Source organism: Primulina eburnea, chromosome 14 (assembly GCF_022965805.1).
Source record: "Primulina eburnea isolate SZY01 chromosome 14, ASM2296580v1, whole genome shotgun sequence".
NCBI lineage: Eukaryota > Viridiplantae > Streptophyta > Magnoliopsida > Lamiales > Gesneriaceae > Primulina > Primulina eburnea.
In genome coordinates, this window is record NC_133114.1 from 32,833,983 (window position 1) to 32,849,661 (window position 15,679).

The 15,679-nt window shown below is 37.7% G+C and overlaps 1 protein-coding gene across 2 annotated transcripts; it reads left to right on the forward strand.

The window, feature by feature from the left end:
• The first annotated feature begins 1,018 nt into the window (after positions 1-1,018).
• On the forward strand, positions 1,019-15,607 carry LOC140811473 (DNA damage-binding protein 1). Of its 2 annotated transcripts, XM_073169368.1 has the most exons (20): positions 1,030-1,136; positions 1,211-1,331; positions 1,685-1,733; positions 2,086-2,145; positions 2,298-2,389; positions 2,737-2,788; positions 2,902-2,964; positions 3,067-3,116; positions 3,795-3,870; positions 4,316-4,525; positions 4,608-4,714; positions 4,814-4,922; positions 5,903-6,103; positions 11,485-11,700; positions 11,774-11,884; positions 12,172-12,447; positions 12,616-12,890; positions 13,503-13,854; positions 14,235-14,519; positions 14,756-15,607. In XM_073169368.1, the coding sequence occupies exons 2-20, from the start codon at positions 1,228-1,230 to the stop codon at positions 15,335-15,337; spliced, it is 3,270 nt and encodes a 1,089-aa protein (XP_073025469.1). In that variant the 5' UTR covers positions 1,030-1,136; positions 1,211-1,227; the 3' UTR covers positions 15,338-15,607. The 2 variants fall into 2 exon arrangements, with proteins under 2 accessions (XP_073025470.1, XP_073025469.1); XM_073169369.1 differs by having other exon boundaries at positions 1,019-1,331; positions 14,743-14,820.
• The last annotated feature ends 72 nt before the right edge of the window (positions 15,608-15,679 follow it).

A 15,679-nucleotide genomic window follows, 5' to 3' on the forward strand; every position in this document is an offset into this window, starting at 1 on the left:
ACTAAAGGCATTTGAAACATTACCTGTGAGTCAATACATGGTTCCCATCACAGCTTCTTAACTAATGTTCAACACATTAATATCATCAGTACCAAGATGCAGCTTTAGAACTTCAATGGTACAGCGATGAGATCCAGTTTCCACTATCCTCTTAATTGTAATCCATGAGAAAACGAGCATCACCTAATGCAGTCACTAAGAAGTTCTGCAAGAAACAACAGATCAACGTGATTTAAACGAACACTTGCAACCATATGATAAAAGCAAGTAGAACAAGTGCTCATGTCTAAAGTCTTGCGTCACCCCTGTCTCCTCGATTTTTTTATAAAACAATTAACAATTAGATTCTATGAAAATGTGCACATTCAAATTTCGAACATATTTGAGTCCATGTCTAATTAAGACATTCATCAACTGATCATTTCAAGATCAGAAGCACTTTGCACGACTCCAATACTTCTTTATCACTGGTTTAAACCTCACGAGAAAAACCTGTCTACGTGGGCTCCAATACAGTGACTAAATCCAAGTCATAAACATAATCTTGTGCTATCCTCCAGTCTAATTAAACAGAAATTTAAAACCACAAAGCTTTCTGCTTTGACCTTGACACTAGTCATGCTTTCTTTCCTTGGCTTGGTGGGAAGAGCCCCCAGAAATTCAGAAGCGACTGACCACTTCACACACTGAGAAACAAGAAAGTTTCAAATAAAGAATTCGAGAAATCAATAAACAGATTGTAAATGAATAGCTGGCGCTCGGGGCTCATCAGTCTCAAAATCTCCGCAATCTTGTCGGAACTTGGAACCATGCGAGCTGGTGCGGGAAATGGAAGACGAGGGTTGACAAGCGCAAACAGAGTCCAACCTTCATTGAACAGGGTGCGTGTGTAAATATATAAAGTTGGGCCTCGTTATCATGTGAGCCTTACGCCACTGGGCGATTCCTTGTCAAAGGCAGTCCAGTAAGATAAGCCCATTTTAGATCTGCTTATGCATGCAAAGCCAATTAGCTTTACCATATTACCCTTCTGCCCTTCCCCCCCTCTTCTCCTCCTCCCCGGTGAACTCAACGACGCAGTTTATTGAAATTGCCCGCGGGCGGCGCACATCAATCTGCCACAAGTAATTTAAGCTGTGAGAGGCCTCTACAGTACGCTCTACTTTGTTCTCTAGGGTTTGAAATTGAGATAGAGAACTGTATCGTGCAGACTCACTGTGTATACAGATGAGTGTTTGGAATTACGTGGTGACGGCTCACAAACCGACGAACGTAACTCATTCATGCGTTGGCAATTTTACTGCCCCTCATGAGCTCAATCTCATTGTTGCGTGAGTACTCTCAGTCGCTCACACGCACCAAAGCAAACTCATGCACTGCTCCGTTATTCACTTGTTACTTTCCATCTGAATTTATTGAGGCGGTCTAATTGCTCTATCTGGTTTCTGGAAGTTAATTCTGTGTATATTATATATTTGTTTTGACTTTTAATACGATCATATGATTCTTTGTCGTGGTTCTAAGATTCTAGTGGAACTAATTTGTTTGTTAGGGCAATTTATCATATCAGAACAGAATTAAGATTTTACAGATCTCTAGTTTTTTCTTTATTACGTGATTCATTTTATGCCGACCTGTGTACATATCTGGGACGCATTCTACTTTTCATGATATTCACTTGCAGGAAATGCACTCGAATAGAGATCCATTTACTTACTCCTCAAGGTCTACAGGTACATAAATCCAGTTACCAGGCTTTTTAAAAACAAATTGAGAATGTAGTATGCTTCCCCTTTTGTTCTTTTCGTGAGATTGTAGACGTGGAGAGTTGAAGGTGACAAAGGGTGGTAAGCCATGAGGAATTTAATATATCTTAGATGGTGAGCAGCTGTTATCATGAGAGAAGAGGGGGTCTGCTAGAGCGAACAATTTATTCTAGTTTTTTTTCCTGATGAGAACCCAGTAAATTATTTATAGTGCAATATTCCCATTCCCACCCTTTTTTTGCTGATGGAATGACTTAAGCTCGAACTGTTAACGATTGAGGTCCTATGAAATCATGACCTCTTAATTATATCTTTACAGCCTATGTTGGATGTTCCAATATATGGAAGAATTGCGACCCTTGAGCTTTTCCGTCCACATGTGAGTATTCGAATTGAAACATAAAAGTTCTGTTTGTTTGACAATCTGTTTGAGAAAGCCCTTTTCTTGAGAATTGAGATCAGACTTTGATATATTTTTCTTACAAAATAGTATTAAAAAGACTTATGTCTTACTTCGCAATAAACTGGCAGGGAGAGACTCAAGATCTCCTTTTCATCGCTACAGAAAGATATAAATTCTGCGTTTTACAATGGGAGTCTGAGGCTGCAGAGGTTATTACAAGGTGTGACAGCTAGAGGTTTTAAGCACTGGATGATTAATCTTTTTGAAATATTGTTTATTGCTTGCTTGTATTTATACGCACTGCTTGAATTTGACTATAGTCACATGGATGAACCACATCCCGGTTCTGCACTGGGGTTTCATGACTATTATGAGTTTCTTTTCCCCTGAACAAATGCATTGACCTGAAGTCATTTTATAGACAGTCCACATGTGGCTGCAGGATTAAAGTTTCTTTTAAGTTATGTCAGTGTCATTACTGTGACTTTTGGTGTAATCATAAATTCGTCATCCATTTTCACTAAAAGCAATTTGCTGCTTTGTTGGTGGGGCATTCATTATTAACAGAGCAATGGGAGATGTTTCTGATCGAATAGGTCGTCCTACTGACAATGGGCAGGTAATTTAGTAATTCTCTGGAAATGTTCATGTTGAGATAGTGATCTTGATTTTTTTATTTTTCTTTTCTACATATTTGACTGTTTATGACTTGTGGATTTTCTTTCCTGGTAGATTGGTGTAATTGATCCAGATTGCAGATTGATTGGACTTCATCTATATGACGGCTTGTTCAAAGTAATCCTAGTGTTTTATACCTTTTCAGATTGATTTTAATCGAAGTTTCACTTTTTTCTTCCACATGCTCTCATTAGATTACATGAGAATTATATTTTTTAGGTCATTCCATTTGATAACAAAGGCCAGCTCAAGGAAGCATTCAATATTAGGTAAATTTTCTGTTTATTTTTTTTTTCCGATTGCAAACAGTAGCAAGTCACTTTCCTGAAAGTAAAGTTGGTGTCTGTTACTCCTAAAATAATATATGATGTGGCTATTGTGTATACATGTATATTCTTCATTTCTCTGATCAGCCAACCTTGAATTCTTGCCTGTATATTGTTGATGCCTAGTTGCTAATTGCAAAAATTGCAGCATTTTTTGAAAAAATAAAATAGAAGAAGATCGATTATACCCTCGTGATCTAGATTCTAGGTTGAGTCTTTTAGTCAATTTCCTGATTCTAAATATTGAGTTTCTTATATCTACATCTGACTGTCTCTTTCTGCAAATTATGTTCGAGCCAGTTGAAATATATTCCCATTGGCTTTCCTTATCATACATTCCAAAAAAGATGCCACTACTTGTCTATGATCACCAAAAGGCTCCTCAAAGCCTTAAAGGTTTCACGAGAGAATGATTCATTCTGAAACGTGATTTTTTTGGTATAGCAAACTCAATTAGCAATCTCCACTTCCACATGTAATTATAAAGATTTCCAAGTGAAGCTATAATTTTTCTACCCCATTGTAATCATTGAAGAACATTTTTGATCTAATTATTCTGAACTGCTATAGTTTGGTTCTTTCCCTCTAACATGCTTGCGAACAATAACCTGGCCGTTTCAGGCTCGAGGAACTTCAGGTTTTGGATATCAAATTTTTATATGGATGCGCCAAGCCAACTATTGTTGTACTTTACCAGGTTTTGATTTACTTTCATAAATACAATGGTTATTACCTTGAATTTTCTATGTGATCTTTATCTTCTTGTCATAAGTTGATGACACTATTTGCTTAATTCATTTAAATTGCCCGGGGCCAACAATTTTTTGTTTTTGGAGAATTGTATCTTCAGGTCTCAGTCATTGCTTCATATATGTGATTTTTCCTTTCATGCTTTACCAATGAGGTATCATTCATGGGTGGTGGATGTTATCTATTTTACGATATTTCATACTCTTGACCGATTGTAGTGTCTCTGGGTAGTGTCTTTGAGATTTTAAAACATTATGATGTACGCATTTGGATCCACCTATCATCTATGCTGCATGCTCCCTTTTCTGTCTTTTTTTTTAAAAAATTTGAATCATGTTTTAGAATTCTTTCAGTGTTATTTGATTACCATGTATCGCTACCTTGATTTATAGGATAACAAGGATGCCCGTCATGTGAAAACATACGAGGTGACTTTGAAGGACAAAGATTTTGTCGAGGGGCCATGGTCTCAGAATAATCTTGATAACGGTGCAGATTTGTTAATACCAGTGCCACCTCCTCTCTGTGGTGTTCTAATTATCGGTGAAGAAACTATCGTTTATTGCAGTGCCTCAGCTTTCAAAGCAATCCCCATTACTCCTGTAGGTTACACAGATATGTTGCTCTGCTCTATGTTACACCATTTTAATCATTATCTTCGATTAATGTTTATGCTCTTTGAAGTCGATCACAAGATCTTATGGGAGAGTTGACACCGACGGTTCCCGCTACTTACTAGGGGATCACAATGGACTTCTGCACCTACTTGTCATAACCCATGAAAAGGAAAAGTGAGTTTGTTTTCTGTTTCATTAATTCGGTAAATGATGTTCGTTTTTTGGCAAATATATTGACATGTCTTAATGGGTTTTCCATTTCTAATCTTCCAGAGTGACAGGACTCAAAATTGAGCTCCTGGGTGAGACATCTGTTGCATCATCAATTTCCTATCTTGATAATGCAGTTGTTTTTGTTGGCTCAAGTTATGGAGATTCACAGGTATGCATACGATTTCCCTCTTCAATCTTTTATCTCCATGGTTTTTTTTTCAAGTATTTTATGTATCATATTGTAGTTTTGATGGTATATGACCTGTATAACTGCACCATGCTCCTTGGTTTTAGAACTCAGGAACACACTATTTGCATCTGCACATGTTTCTTTCTAAAAAAACTCTACATATTGGCGCATCTGATTGATGACTGTTGCAGTGATATTCGCTCATCAAGTTCATTATGTTTCGCTTGATTTGGGAGGGTGTTGTCTTATGCTTTATTTATTAGCGAAGTGGTTCCTTCTTTCCCTAACTTTGCTTTGGTAGATTCTTGGCTAGCATATCTGTCCCGATTTTGATTTTCTCTCATTTTGTGGGGTTTCTTTTATTTTTTTTATACATTACATGTTTTATGCTCTACGCCTTCTTTTTTTAATATTTTTACAAGTTGCTGCTTGATCTGAGAGTTTATTGCCCTTCTGGTGATCTGCCTTGCAATTTCATAGAATGAAGGTGTTTCTTTTCATTGTCATTATTGATCATGCTGCATGGAGAAAGAATATTTAATTTGATTGTTTGATGTATTTTGAACAATGTCAATATTATCATGCTATAGTGTTGTGTTTTTGGGAGCATAAATATGAACTTATTGTGTCATGGAGTTTCTTTTGCGTTATTTTTTGTTTGATTAATAAAGCAAGAAAATATAAAGTTTTGCTTCTGACATACTTGCTGAAAGAAACTCCAGTCTCATGGGAAGTTTGTTAGTGCATCTTTATAAAATCATTTTATATTCCATGCACGACCAGGTATGAAGATAATCAAGATGGAAAAAATCGTGTTGCTTAACTTCTGGTTTCAATAAATGTTTTCCCCGTTTTTATCACTTATCAATTCTCTAGACTTTTTAATGGGTTTGTTGTCTATGATAATTGGCCATTTCCATGAAAATTTCCTTGTTTCCGTTTCTCGAATCATAATCCAGCTCATAAAGCTTAATCTTCACCCGGATGCGAAAGGTTCTTATGTTGAAGTTCTCGAAAGGTATGTCAATTTGGGGCCAATTGTCGACTTTTGCGTGGTTGACTTAGAGGGGCAAGGTCAAGGTCAGGTTGTTACTTGCTCGGGAGCTTACAAAGATGGTTCTCTCAGGATCGTACGTAATGGAATTGGAATAAATGAGCAGGTATTTGCTAGTATTTAATTTTGTTGGGAATTCATTTGACACTTTACTTTCTCATTGTATTCTTCGTGTGAATTAACAGAGAAGAATATATATATTTCACATATCTAGATCAATGAACATATACTTGTTTATATACAAGAATATCACCCTTAAAGATTAGGAAACTATCCTAATCAAAAATAAATTTTAACTACAATAAAATCCTGCAAGTTAGGATTGCAATCAATCTAACCCATAAAAACTGCATTGATATTCTTTCCAACAAATCCATATATTGACACTCTCCCTCAAGCAGGTGAATGGATGTCGTCCATTTCAAGCTTGCTAATCATTTGTTGGAATATGTTACTCAGTTGCATTTTTGTAAGTATATCTGTCAATTGATCTTAAGATGAGATGAACAGTGTGCAAATCAATCATTTATCTAACTTCTCTTTTATAAAGTGTTTGTCCACTTCAGTGTGTTTGGTTCGATCATGTTGAATGGGGTTATGTGCAATGCTAATCGCTGACTTGCTATCACAATATAATCTCATAGGACCTATCCACTTGATTTGTAAATCATCCAAGATTATTTTTAACCACAACAACTCATATATCCCAAGCACCATCGATCTAAATTCAGACTCCGCACTTGAACTTGCTACTACATCCTGTTTTTTACTCCTCCATATTACAATATTGCCACCCAGAAATGTGCAGTAGCCTGAGGTTGATTTTCGATCAACTAGAGAACCCGCATAGTCCGCATCTGTGTAGGCCTCCATTGTCATGTTTTCCCCGTGCTTGAACAAAAATCCTTTCCCCGATGTTCCCTAAGTACCTTAAAACTCTGTTAATAGCTTTGAGATGCATTTCTTTTTTGAATTATGCATGAACTGATTGGATACATTTACATCATAAGTAATGACGGGTCTTGTGTGATTTAAATAAATCAACCTTCCTACAAGCAAGGTTGTAAATGGCGGGAGGCGGTGGCGGTAGCCTTGGCCGCCTAGGCGGTTGAATTTTAAAGTAATTTTTTTATATATAATAATGCAATATAATCACAAATAATCATCATTTTTTATGTAAGATATATAATTAAATAATGTTTAAACACAAATAAGCTTCATACAATATAATATCATCTAGATAATGTGCAAATAAATATATAAATGCAAACTAACAAGATAATTAATAAAGATTCATCATCATATTAATTCTATTATGCTAACAAAGTACTATAATTACTTTTATCAAAAAACTAAGTTTAAATTTCAAAGTTTCAATCCATCATCCATAATTAGAACAAGTACTAGACTATACATAACTAATATTCCAAATCATCTACATATGCACCATCTACTACATCCATGATCCTCTCATCATCGAACTCAAAATCCACATCTTCTTCATTATCTTCCTCCGATGTATCTAAATCTTCGTCAAGTTCTCTAATGGGAATGTTCCTTGCACTCCTCCTTGGTTGTAGCACTTCATCCGCTCCTGAGGCCTCCGCTACCATTCTCCAAGTAAGTCCTGAACCCGGTTCGACCTCATCTTCATCACCATCATCAACAAGCCAACCTTGAGCTTCACTAGCTTGAGAGGATTGAAACAAATCTCCACCCATTTCTTTTTTACTCCTTTTCTTCATAAGATTGACATTGAATTTGACATATACAAGATCATTCAATCTTGATGTCTCAAGCATGTTCCTCTTCTTAGCATGTATCTAAAAATTTAAAACCATTGTTATTAATAAAAAATAAAAATGATAGATAACATAATTTATGAATTAATGTGTGGTGGACTTAATGGTTGAGACTTGAGAGTGAAAACCAAAATAAAAAAAAAAAGAAAGTTAGGCGTGCTAGGGTTTTGAGATTTATAATTAGTTGACTTTGATTAGGTTTTTAAAATTGTTGACTACAATTTAAAAATCTTGAATGTCCGCCTGCTCACTGCCTCGACCCGCCTCCCTAACGTCGTATAGCTTGGGCTGCCTAAAACACCCTTCTCATACGTAGGCAGTGCGGTTCGCCTCGGCACCGCCTAGGCGGCCGCCATTTAGAACACTGCCTACAAGTCTTTGGTAGGAATTCTTATCCACTACTGCATCTTTGGTGCATAACATAACCCGTGGTTAGCCTCGATTGGCGTCTCAGCTGGCTTACATCCCAACATCCATGTTTATGTCAATAAATCCACAACGTATTTCTGTTGTGATATAAAAATTCCCTGCTTCGAATGAGCCAATTCAATTCCTAGAAAAATATTTTAGTTTACCAAGATCCTTGATGTCGAATTCCTTTTCTAAGCACTGTCTCAATCTTTTCATTTCTTCGGCATCATTCCCAGTTAATATGATATCATCCACGTATAACAGTAACACAATCACTCGCTTTATCTTTGAATGCCGCACAAACAATGTATAATCCCCTGACCTTACTTATAACCCGATGCAATCATCATGTTCATAAACCTTCCAAACCATTCCCTTAGAGATTGTTTAAGCCCATAAAGGACCTTGTTTAACTTGCAAGCCATCCCATCTTTAGATTTAAAACCTAGGAGAACCTCCATATAAATTTTTTCTTCAAGATCACCATGTAAGAAGGCATATTTTATGTCATACTGCTTCAACGTAGTCAATGCCATAGGTCTGAGTATATCTTTTCGCAACCAAACATGCCCTGCATTTAACAGTGAACACCCATTTACATCCAACCAAGGTTCTAAAATTCGCTAGGCGTTAGTCGAGCGCCAGCCCAGCTGCGTAGGCTGGGATTGGGCGCCCCTAATCGGATTCTACGATATCAATACATAATAAATAATGTACTAGAACTTCAACACAATAACATAAAATTTAAAATACTTTCAAAATATTTCCAACATAGTCTAATGTGTCATCTCAATAAAATAAGAAAGAATTCAGATTTCTTCCAAAATTACAATAAAATAGTCTAATGTGTCATCATGACTTTACTCCACTTCTTCTTCTCCGAAATTTTCAATAACTTGTTCTTAATCGGACACAAAATCAATATCATTATTGTGATAATCATCTTTTTTTTCAGATTCAAAATCATCCTCGTGAAGTTCTCTAACTCTAGATCTTATTCGGGGTTGTAGATTTTCATCTGCCCCAGTTGCTTCATCAACTAATTGCCAAGTGAGTCCCGAACCTGGTTCAACTTCACTTTCTTCCCCACCATCCACAATCCAACCTTGTGCATTTGAAGCATCTTTATCAAGAAGGACGTCGACGTTCTTTTCTTTCTCTTTTTTTTGCTTGTTAAACAAACTAGCATTAATTTTTTTTTAATCAGGCCAGCCTAGCGCCCAGGCTGGCCGCCTGGCCCCTTATCGGTGCGGCTAGCCTCCGCCTAGCCGCATTTTCGAACACTGCATCAAACCATTTTCTTCCCTTAAGGCATCTCAACCAAATCTCATGTTTTAGTCGTTCCAACGCTTCCATTTCCACTTTCATGGCATTCTCCCACTCCTCCTCTCCTAATGCTTCGGTTAAATTTCTGGGAATGGGAATGGAGTGAAGATTGGTAAGAAAGGCTCTATGGCTTTGTGCTAAATTCTTGTAGGATTGGAAATTATGCAATGAATGTTTGGTACAAGCTCCAATTTCCTTCCTAATTGCTATTGGTAAATCAGGGATTGAGTTAGCCCCTATTGTGTGGATGAATGTGAACAAATGCAATACCGCTGAAGATTCGAGGAATCAAATTGTTTGAGGTTAGTAAAGTTGGCAAAGAATTTAGTGAGGGTTTCTAAAGGACTTTTAAAGTCAAAAGACTTTTGTTGGATGGTGGTTTATGAGATAAGCTGATGTGAGGACTATTTCTCTCCATTATTGCTTGGGGACATTTTTGTGGAACAAGGATGCCCTCGTGACATCAAGAAGGTGGTCCCTGAATCCATTACCCATATGTTGAGATTTGAAGCATTAGAATGACAAGAGGTAGAGGATATACCTGAAAATGCTAGCGAACATGTACCTGCGCCGGACGGTCCTTCAAGAGTTCCTAAAAAAAATTTAAACTTCTCAATGTCTTCCTTGTTGAATGTGGGATGTGGTGCATGTTCTTCGCTACCTGAATGACCATTTGCCGTATGGGCTTGCCCTTTGTCTTTCTCATCCTTGCTGAAAAATTCTTGTTCAGATTTGGAGGCCGCCCATTCAATTTCCAGCAGGTTTTTTGGTATGGCCTGACCGCCTGCAGTAAGTGCACCAAAGAGTATCCTTTGCTTGAATGGAGGTTTCGACCACCCTGCAGGCCTATTGTCTCCTTCAAAGGGCTATTGATGGACTGATTTTGTCACTGAGGCTGATCCATTTGAGGCATGATCTTCCGGCTGTTGATGGACTGATTTTGTCACTAAGGCTGACCCATTTGAGGCATGATCTTCAAGGCTCAAGCGTAACACTTTTCCTTCCTGCTTCAGTACAGATGATGGAGATGGCTTCATGTAAGGACGGTAAATCTTCCTTCCCCAAGATCTGCATCCTTACAGCATCAAAATTCAACATTAAGCCCTGCAAAGAAATCATAAATCCACTCCTTTTCAACGAATCTCTTAAGAACAGTAGCATCTGAACTGCATTTCATCTCGATACATTGATAGTGGTCCAACTCTTGCCATAAGCCCTATAACAGATTAGAATATTCAGTTATGGTACGGGTCTCTTGATTAGTGGCTGAGATTTTGGTGCGGATTTCATAGATCTGGGCTGCATCATGAACCTTTGAATATGTTTGCTTGATGGCGTCCCAGATTTCCTTAGCTGTACCAAGGAGCATGCACATTGGCTGTACCAAGGAGCATCCACATGTCACTTATTTCTGGAATCATCGAGTTCCACAACCACGAGATCACACTAGGGAATCTGTTTCATCTCATGCTGCGAACTTCAGGTTTTTGAATCAAGCCATGTGCCACCGCGTCCCTTCAATGTTGTTCGAACGAGCTGCGACTACTTCAAATAAATTTTTCCATTCAGTTGATATGCAGTGTGAATATTTTGCAAATCACCAATTGAAACGACGGCTGAATGCTCAGTGGCGCGGACATTGGTTTTGGAATTTTTTCCAGAGCCGTCCGTAATAATTCATAATCGGATCGGGCGATCTCAAGTGATACCGTGTGAATTAACAGAGAAAAATATATATATTTCACATATCTAGATCAATAAACATACACTTATTTATATACAAGAGTATCACTCTCAAAGATAAGGAAACTATCCTAATCAAGAATAAATTACGACATAATAAAATCCCTGCAAGTAATGGATTACAATCAATCTAATCCCATAATATTTGTATTGACATTCTTTCCAACAAATCCATATCTTGACACTTGTTTATTGTCATTCATAGGCATCTGTAGAGCTTCAAGGAATCAAAGGGATGTGGTCATTATGTTCAGCTACTGATGATCCATTTGATACTTTTTTGGTGGTTAGCTTCATCAGTGAGACACGTATATTGGCAATGAACATTGAGGATGAATTGGAGGAAACTGAGATAGAAGGCTTTTATTCAAATACCCAGACTTTATTTTGTCATGATGCTATATATGACCAAATTGTGCAGGCAAGATCATCACAGCATGCAAAACTATTTGCTGGCCTTCCATCATATATAAATTAATTTATGAACTGTGCAGGCTACTTCAATATCAGTCAGATTGGTCAGTTCTACCTCTAGAGAACTCCGACATGAATGGTTTGCTCCAGCAGAGCACTCAATCAATGTTGCCACGGCCAACTCCACTCAGGTAAGCTCGATTTCTTCGGTTTTAGTATCAATTCACAGTGAATGTCTCTAAAAACTGATATAAAACATGTGTCAAAGTTAATTCTCACAAATTATGTGTAGTAATTATGGTTAGTTAGCTAGATTACTCACTAACAGGAGAAAGTAAAGTTTTTTAAACATGTACCTGGGTTTTCTCTATGATTCTGCTCTTAATTGATGCAGTCTTCTGAAGCACTTTTATTGTGATATTGGCTGGTTTGATTTGGTTGAGTTATTTTCAGCTTACTTGACATTTGCCTTTCACAGGTTTTATTGGCTCTTGGTGGTGGCCATTTGATCTACTTGGAAATTGGTGATGGAGTGTTGACAGAAGTAAAACATACTCAGTTAGAGTATGACATCTCATGCCTTGATATAAATCCAATTGGTGATAATCCAAATTATAGTCACCTAGCAGTAGTGGGTATGTGGACTGATATAAGCGTCCGGATATTTTCACTTCCTGATATGAACCTGGTTACGAAAGAACCTTTGGGAGGGGAGATAATTCCTCGTTCTGTACTAGTATGTACTTTTGAAGGGGTGAGTTTCGTTCTTAGTTTTGTTCACTTTGTTTTTATGTGCGCATATAGTCTTTTTCGTGCATGAATTCTCTCAGAGTTAAATCTATGCATGCATGGAGTGAGTGCTCTTGAAATATCAAACTACTAGCAACTCAAGTTGGGCTAAAATCACACTGTTGGTTTTCAGATGTCTTACTTGTTGTGTGCTCTTGGGGATGGACATCTCTTGAATTTTGTGTTAAACACTAGCACCGGGGAGCTGACGGACAGGAAAAAAGTATCTTTGGGGACACAGCCCATTACGCTTCGGACTTTCTCCTCAAAGAATGCTACACATGTTTTTGCTGCTTCTGATAGACCGACTGTCATTTACAGCAGTAACAAGAAATTGCTTTACAGTAATGTAAATCTGAAAGAAGTCAGTCTTATGTGCCCCTTCAACTCTGCTGCTTTCCCCGACAGGTAAATATTACCTGGGTTTTATATTATGGTTTGAGAAACCTTGATTTAATTTTTGAGATTAAAATTTAAAATCATCTAGCCTGTGTTTTTCTCGGGGGCTACTGGGGTAATTGTTGGTTTTCATGTGTTGAAGACGACCTGCATATGTGTGTATATTTACTATTTAGAGACCAATTATCACATTTAATTCTTGGCAAACCTACTTATATTATTGACGGGCAGAAAAATTATACATGTGATTTTGTAGAGTCACTATTGCTGGCCACGGCCTTTTCTTTGCCTTATGGAGTGATGGGGTGGGTATAGTGAGAAAAAGAGAGTCTAACCTAGTCTAGATAGCTGAGCTCAAGGCCCATGCTGCCCCTTATTCACTAAATAAATGAATTGTGGATTTGTCAAGTGAGTGGTATGTGCCTTCAAGTTCATAACTGAGGATATTAGTAATTTTCTTGACATTTGATAACTAATCCACTCAAGAGATGATGAGTTTTCTCCCAAGAGGATTGATTAAGGATGGAGACTATAAGATTTTTTTTTTGTAAATATCCACACTTGTAATTGACGTCTATTAAGTGAAGTTAACAATGAGAGGAAATTTACTTGTGTTTACAGCCTTGCAATTGCTAAAGAAGGTGAACTCACAATTGGCACCATCGACGACATTCAAAAGCTTCACATACGCTCTATTCCACTTAGGGAGCATGCACGACGGATATGCCATCAGGAACAGACTCGTACCTTTGCAATATGCAGTTTAAAACATAACCAGTCAAGTGCAGAAGATTTTGAAATTCACTTCATCCGTTTGTTGGATGACCAGACTTTTGATTTCATTTCTACTTATCAACTCGATCAGTTTGAATGTGGTTGCTCCATTCTCAGCTGCTCGTTTTCTGATGACAGTAATGTATATTACTGTGTCGGGACTGCATATGTCTTGCCAGAAGAGAATGAACCTTCAAAAGTAAGATGCAAACATTTTCTGTATGCTTGTCGGCTGAGTATCAGTGTGTAGGTTCTGCCCATATCCCTTTTATGTAATCATTTATCTAGGATTCTGGTGGGTTTTAGTGGAAGGTGCGTGATGGTGAAATGCCTCTCTCTTGTTCACTAGATTTCATTGACACTGTCTAATTATGTGTAGACCATGAACAGGTTTTTGCTTCTCTATGATAAACAAATAGCACCTCCCATATATGTATATATATATACTTGGTATGTACACTCATATTCGTAGACATAACCAAAGCAGTGTTTCTCTAACGTTTTTGAAAACTCAACTCATGGTGATCAACAAAATCGGTCTCAACTTTCCTTCTTTTGTTTCTATATGAAATGCTGCAGGGCCGGATACTTGTTTTTGCTGTAGAAGATGGAAAACTACAGCTAATTGCTGAAAAAGAAACTAAAGGGGCTGTTTACTCTCTTAATGCCTTCAATGGGAAGCTTCTAGCTGCCATTAATCAGAAGATTCAGTTGTACAAGTGGATGCTTCGTGATGATGGTTCTCGTGAGTTGCAATCTGAATGTGGACATCATGGACACATACTTGCTCTTTATGTACAAACCAGAGGAGATTTTATTGTTGTAGGTGACCTGATGAAATCAATCTCTCTGCTGATTTACAAGGTAAATATTTGCAATCTCAAGGAACGCTATCATCATTCAGGATTTATTTTTTACATTTTGCTGCATCTAGATTCTATTCAACCTCTTGTCTTTATGGTATCTTTGTTCGAGTCTGCTACATGATCCGCATCATGAGCTCCTCCTACTCAGCTATCAGTACCTCTATAAACAAATTTTGAATAAAATATGTCAATCTGATTCCAATTTGACTAAAATTCTTCAGTCTCTGTTTTCAGCACGAGGAGGGTGCCATTGAGGAGCGAGCCCGTGACTACAATGCAAACTGGATGTCAGCAGTGGAGATACTAGATGATGAAATATACCTAGGTGCTGAAAATAATTTTAACCTCTTTACCGTCCGCAAAAACAGTGAAGGAGCTACTGATGAGGAGCGGGGACGCCTTGAGGTTGTTGGTGAATACCACCTAGGTGAATTTGTCAATCGGTTTCGTCATGGTTCTCTCGTCATGCGACTGCCAGATTCCGACATTGGCCAGATTCCGACTGTCATTTTTGGATCTGTCAACGGAGTCATTGGGGTCATCGCTTCCCTCCCTCATGATCAATTTGTCTTCCTGGAGAAGTTGCAGACGCACCTTAGGAAAGTGATCAAGGGTGTGGGAGGATTAAGTCATGAGCAATGGAGGTCATTCTACAACGAGAAGAAGACTGTCGATTCTAAAAATTTTTTGGACGGAGATCTAATCGAGTCATTCCTTGATCTTGGTCGGAATCGGATGGAAGAGATTTCGAAAGCAATGAGTATTCCGGTGGAGGAACTAATGAAGAGAGTTGAAGAATTGACTAGGTTACACTAACTCCATTCTTCAGTTTTATCCAGATCAAACTATGTGGCGTCTTCTGTATGGTTTAATGTGTGGGCATAAACACTTCTCCTTCCGGCTTCTTAGAGTCCCGAAACCTACAGGACTTGGCGTGTTTTTCCCAGCCTTCATTGTATAATTACGCCAGTGGCAAAATCGCGTTATTTATTTTACTGTAAGTAACAACTGTCTGTTTTTGCAACAGCTTTCAAATTTTACATCAAATATTATTTGGAATATGTTGGACAGTATAAACCTTTACAACTGTCAGTTTGTTTAAAACCAAGTGATGTGATGAATAATTTAAAGGGAATAAAACTACTGGAAATATAATTC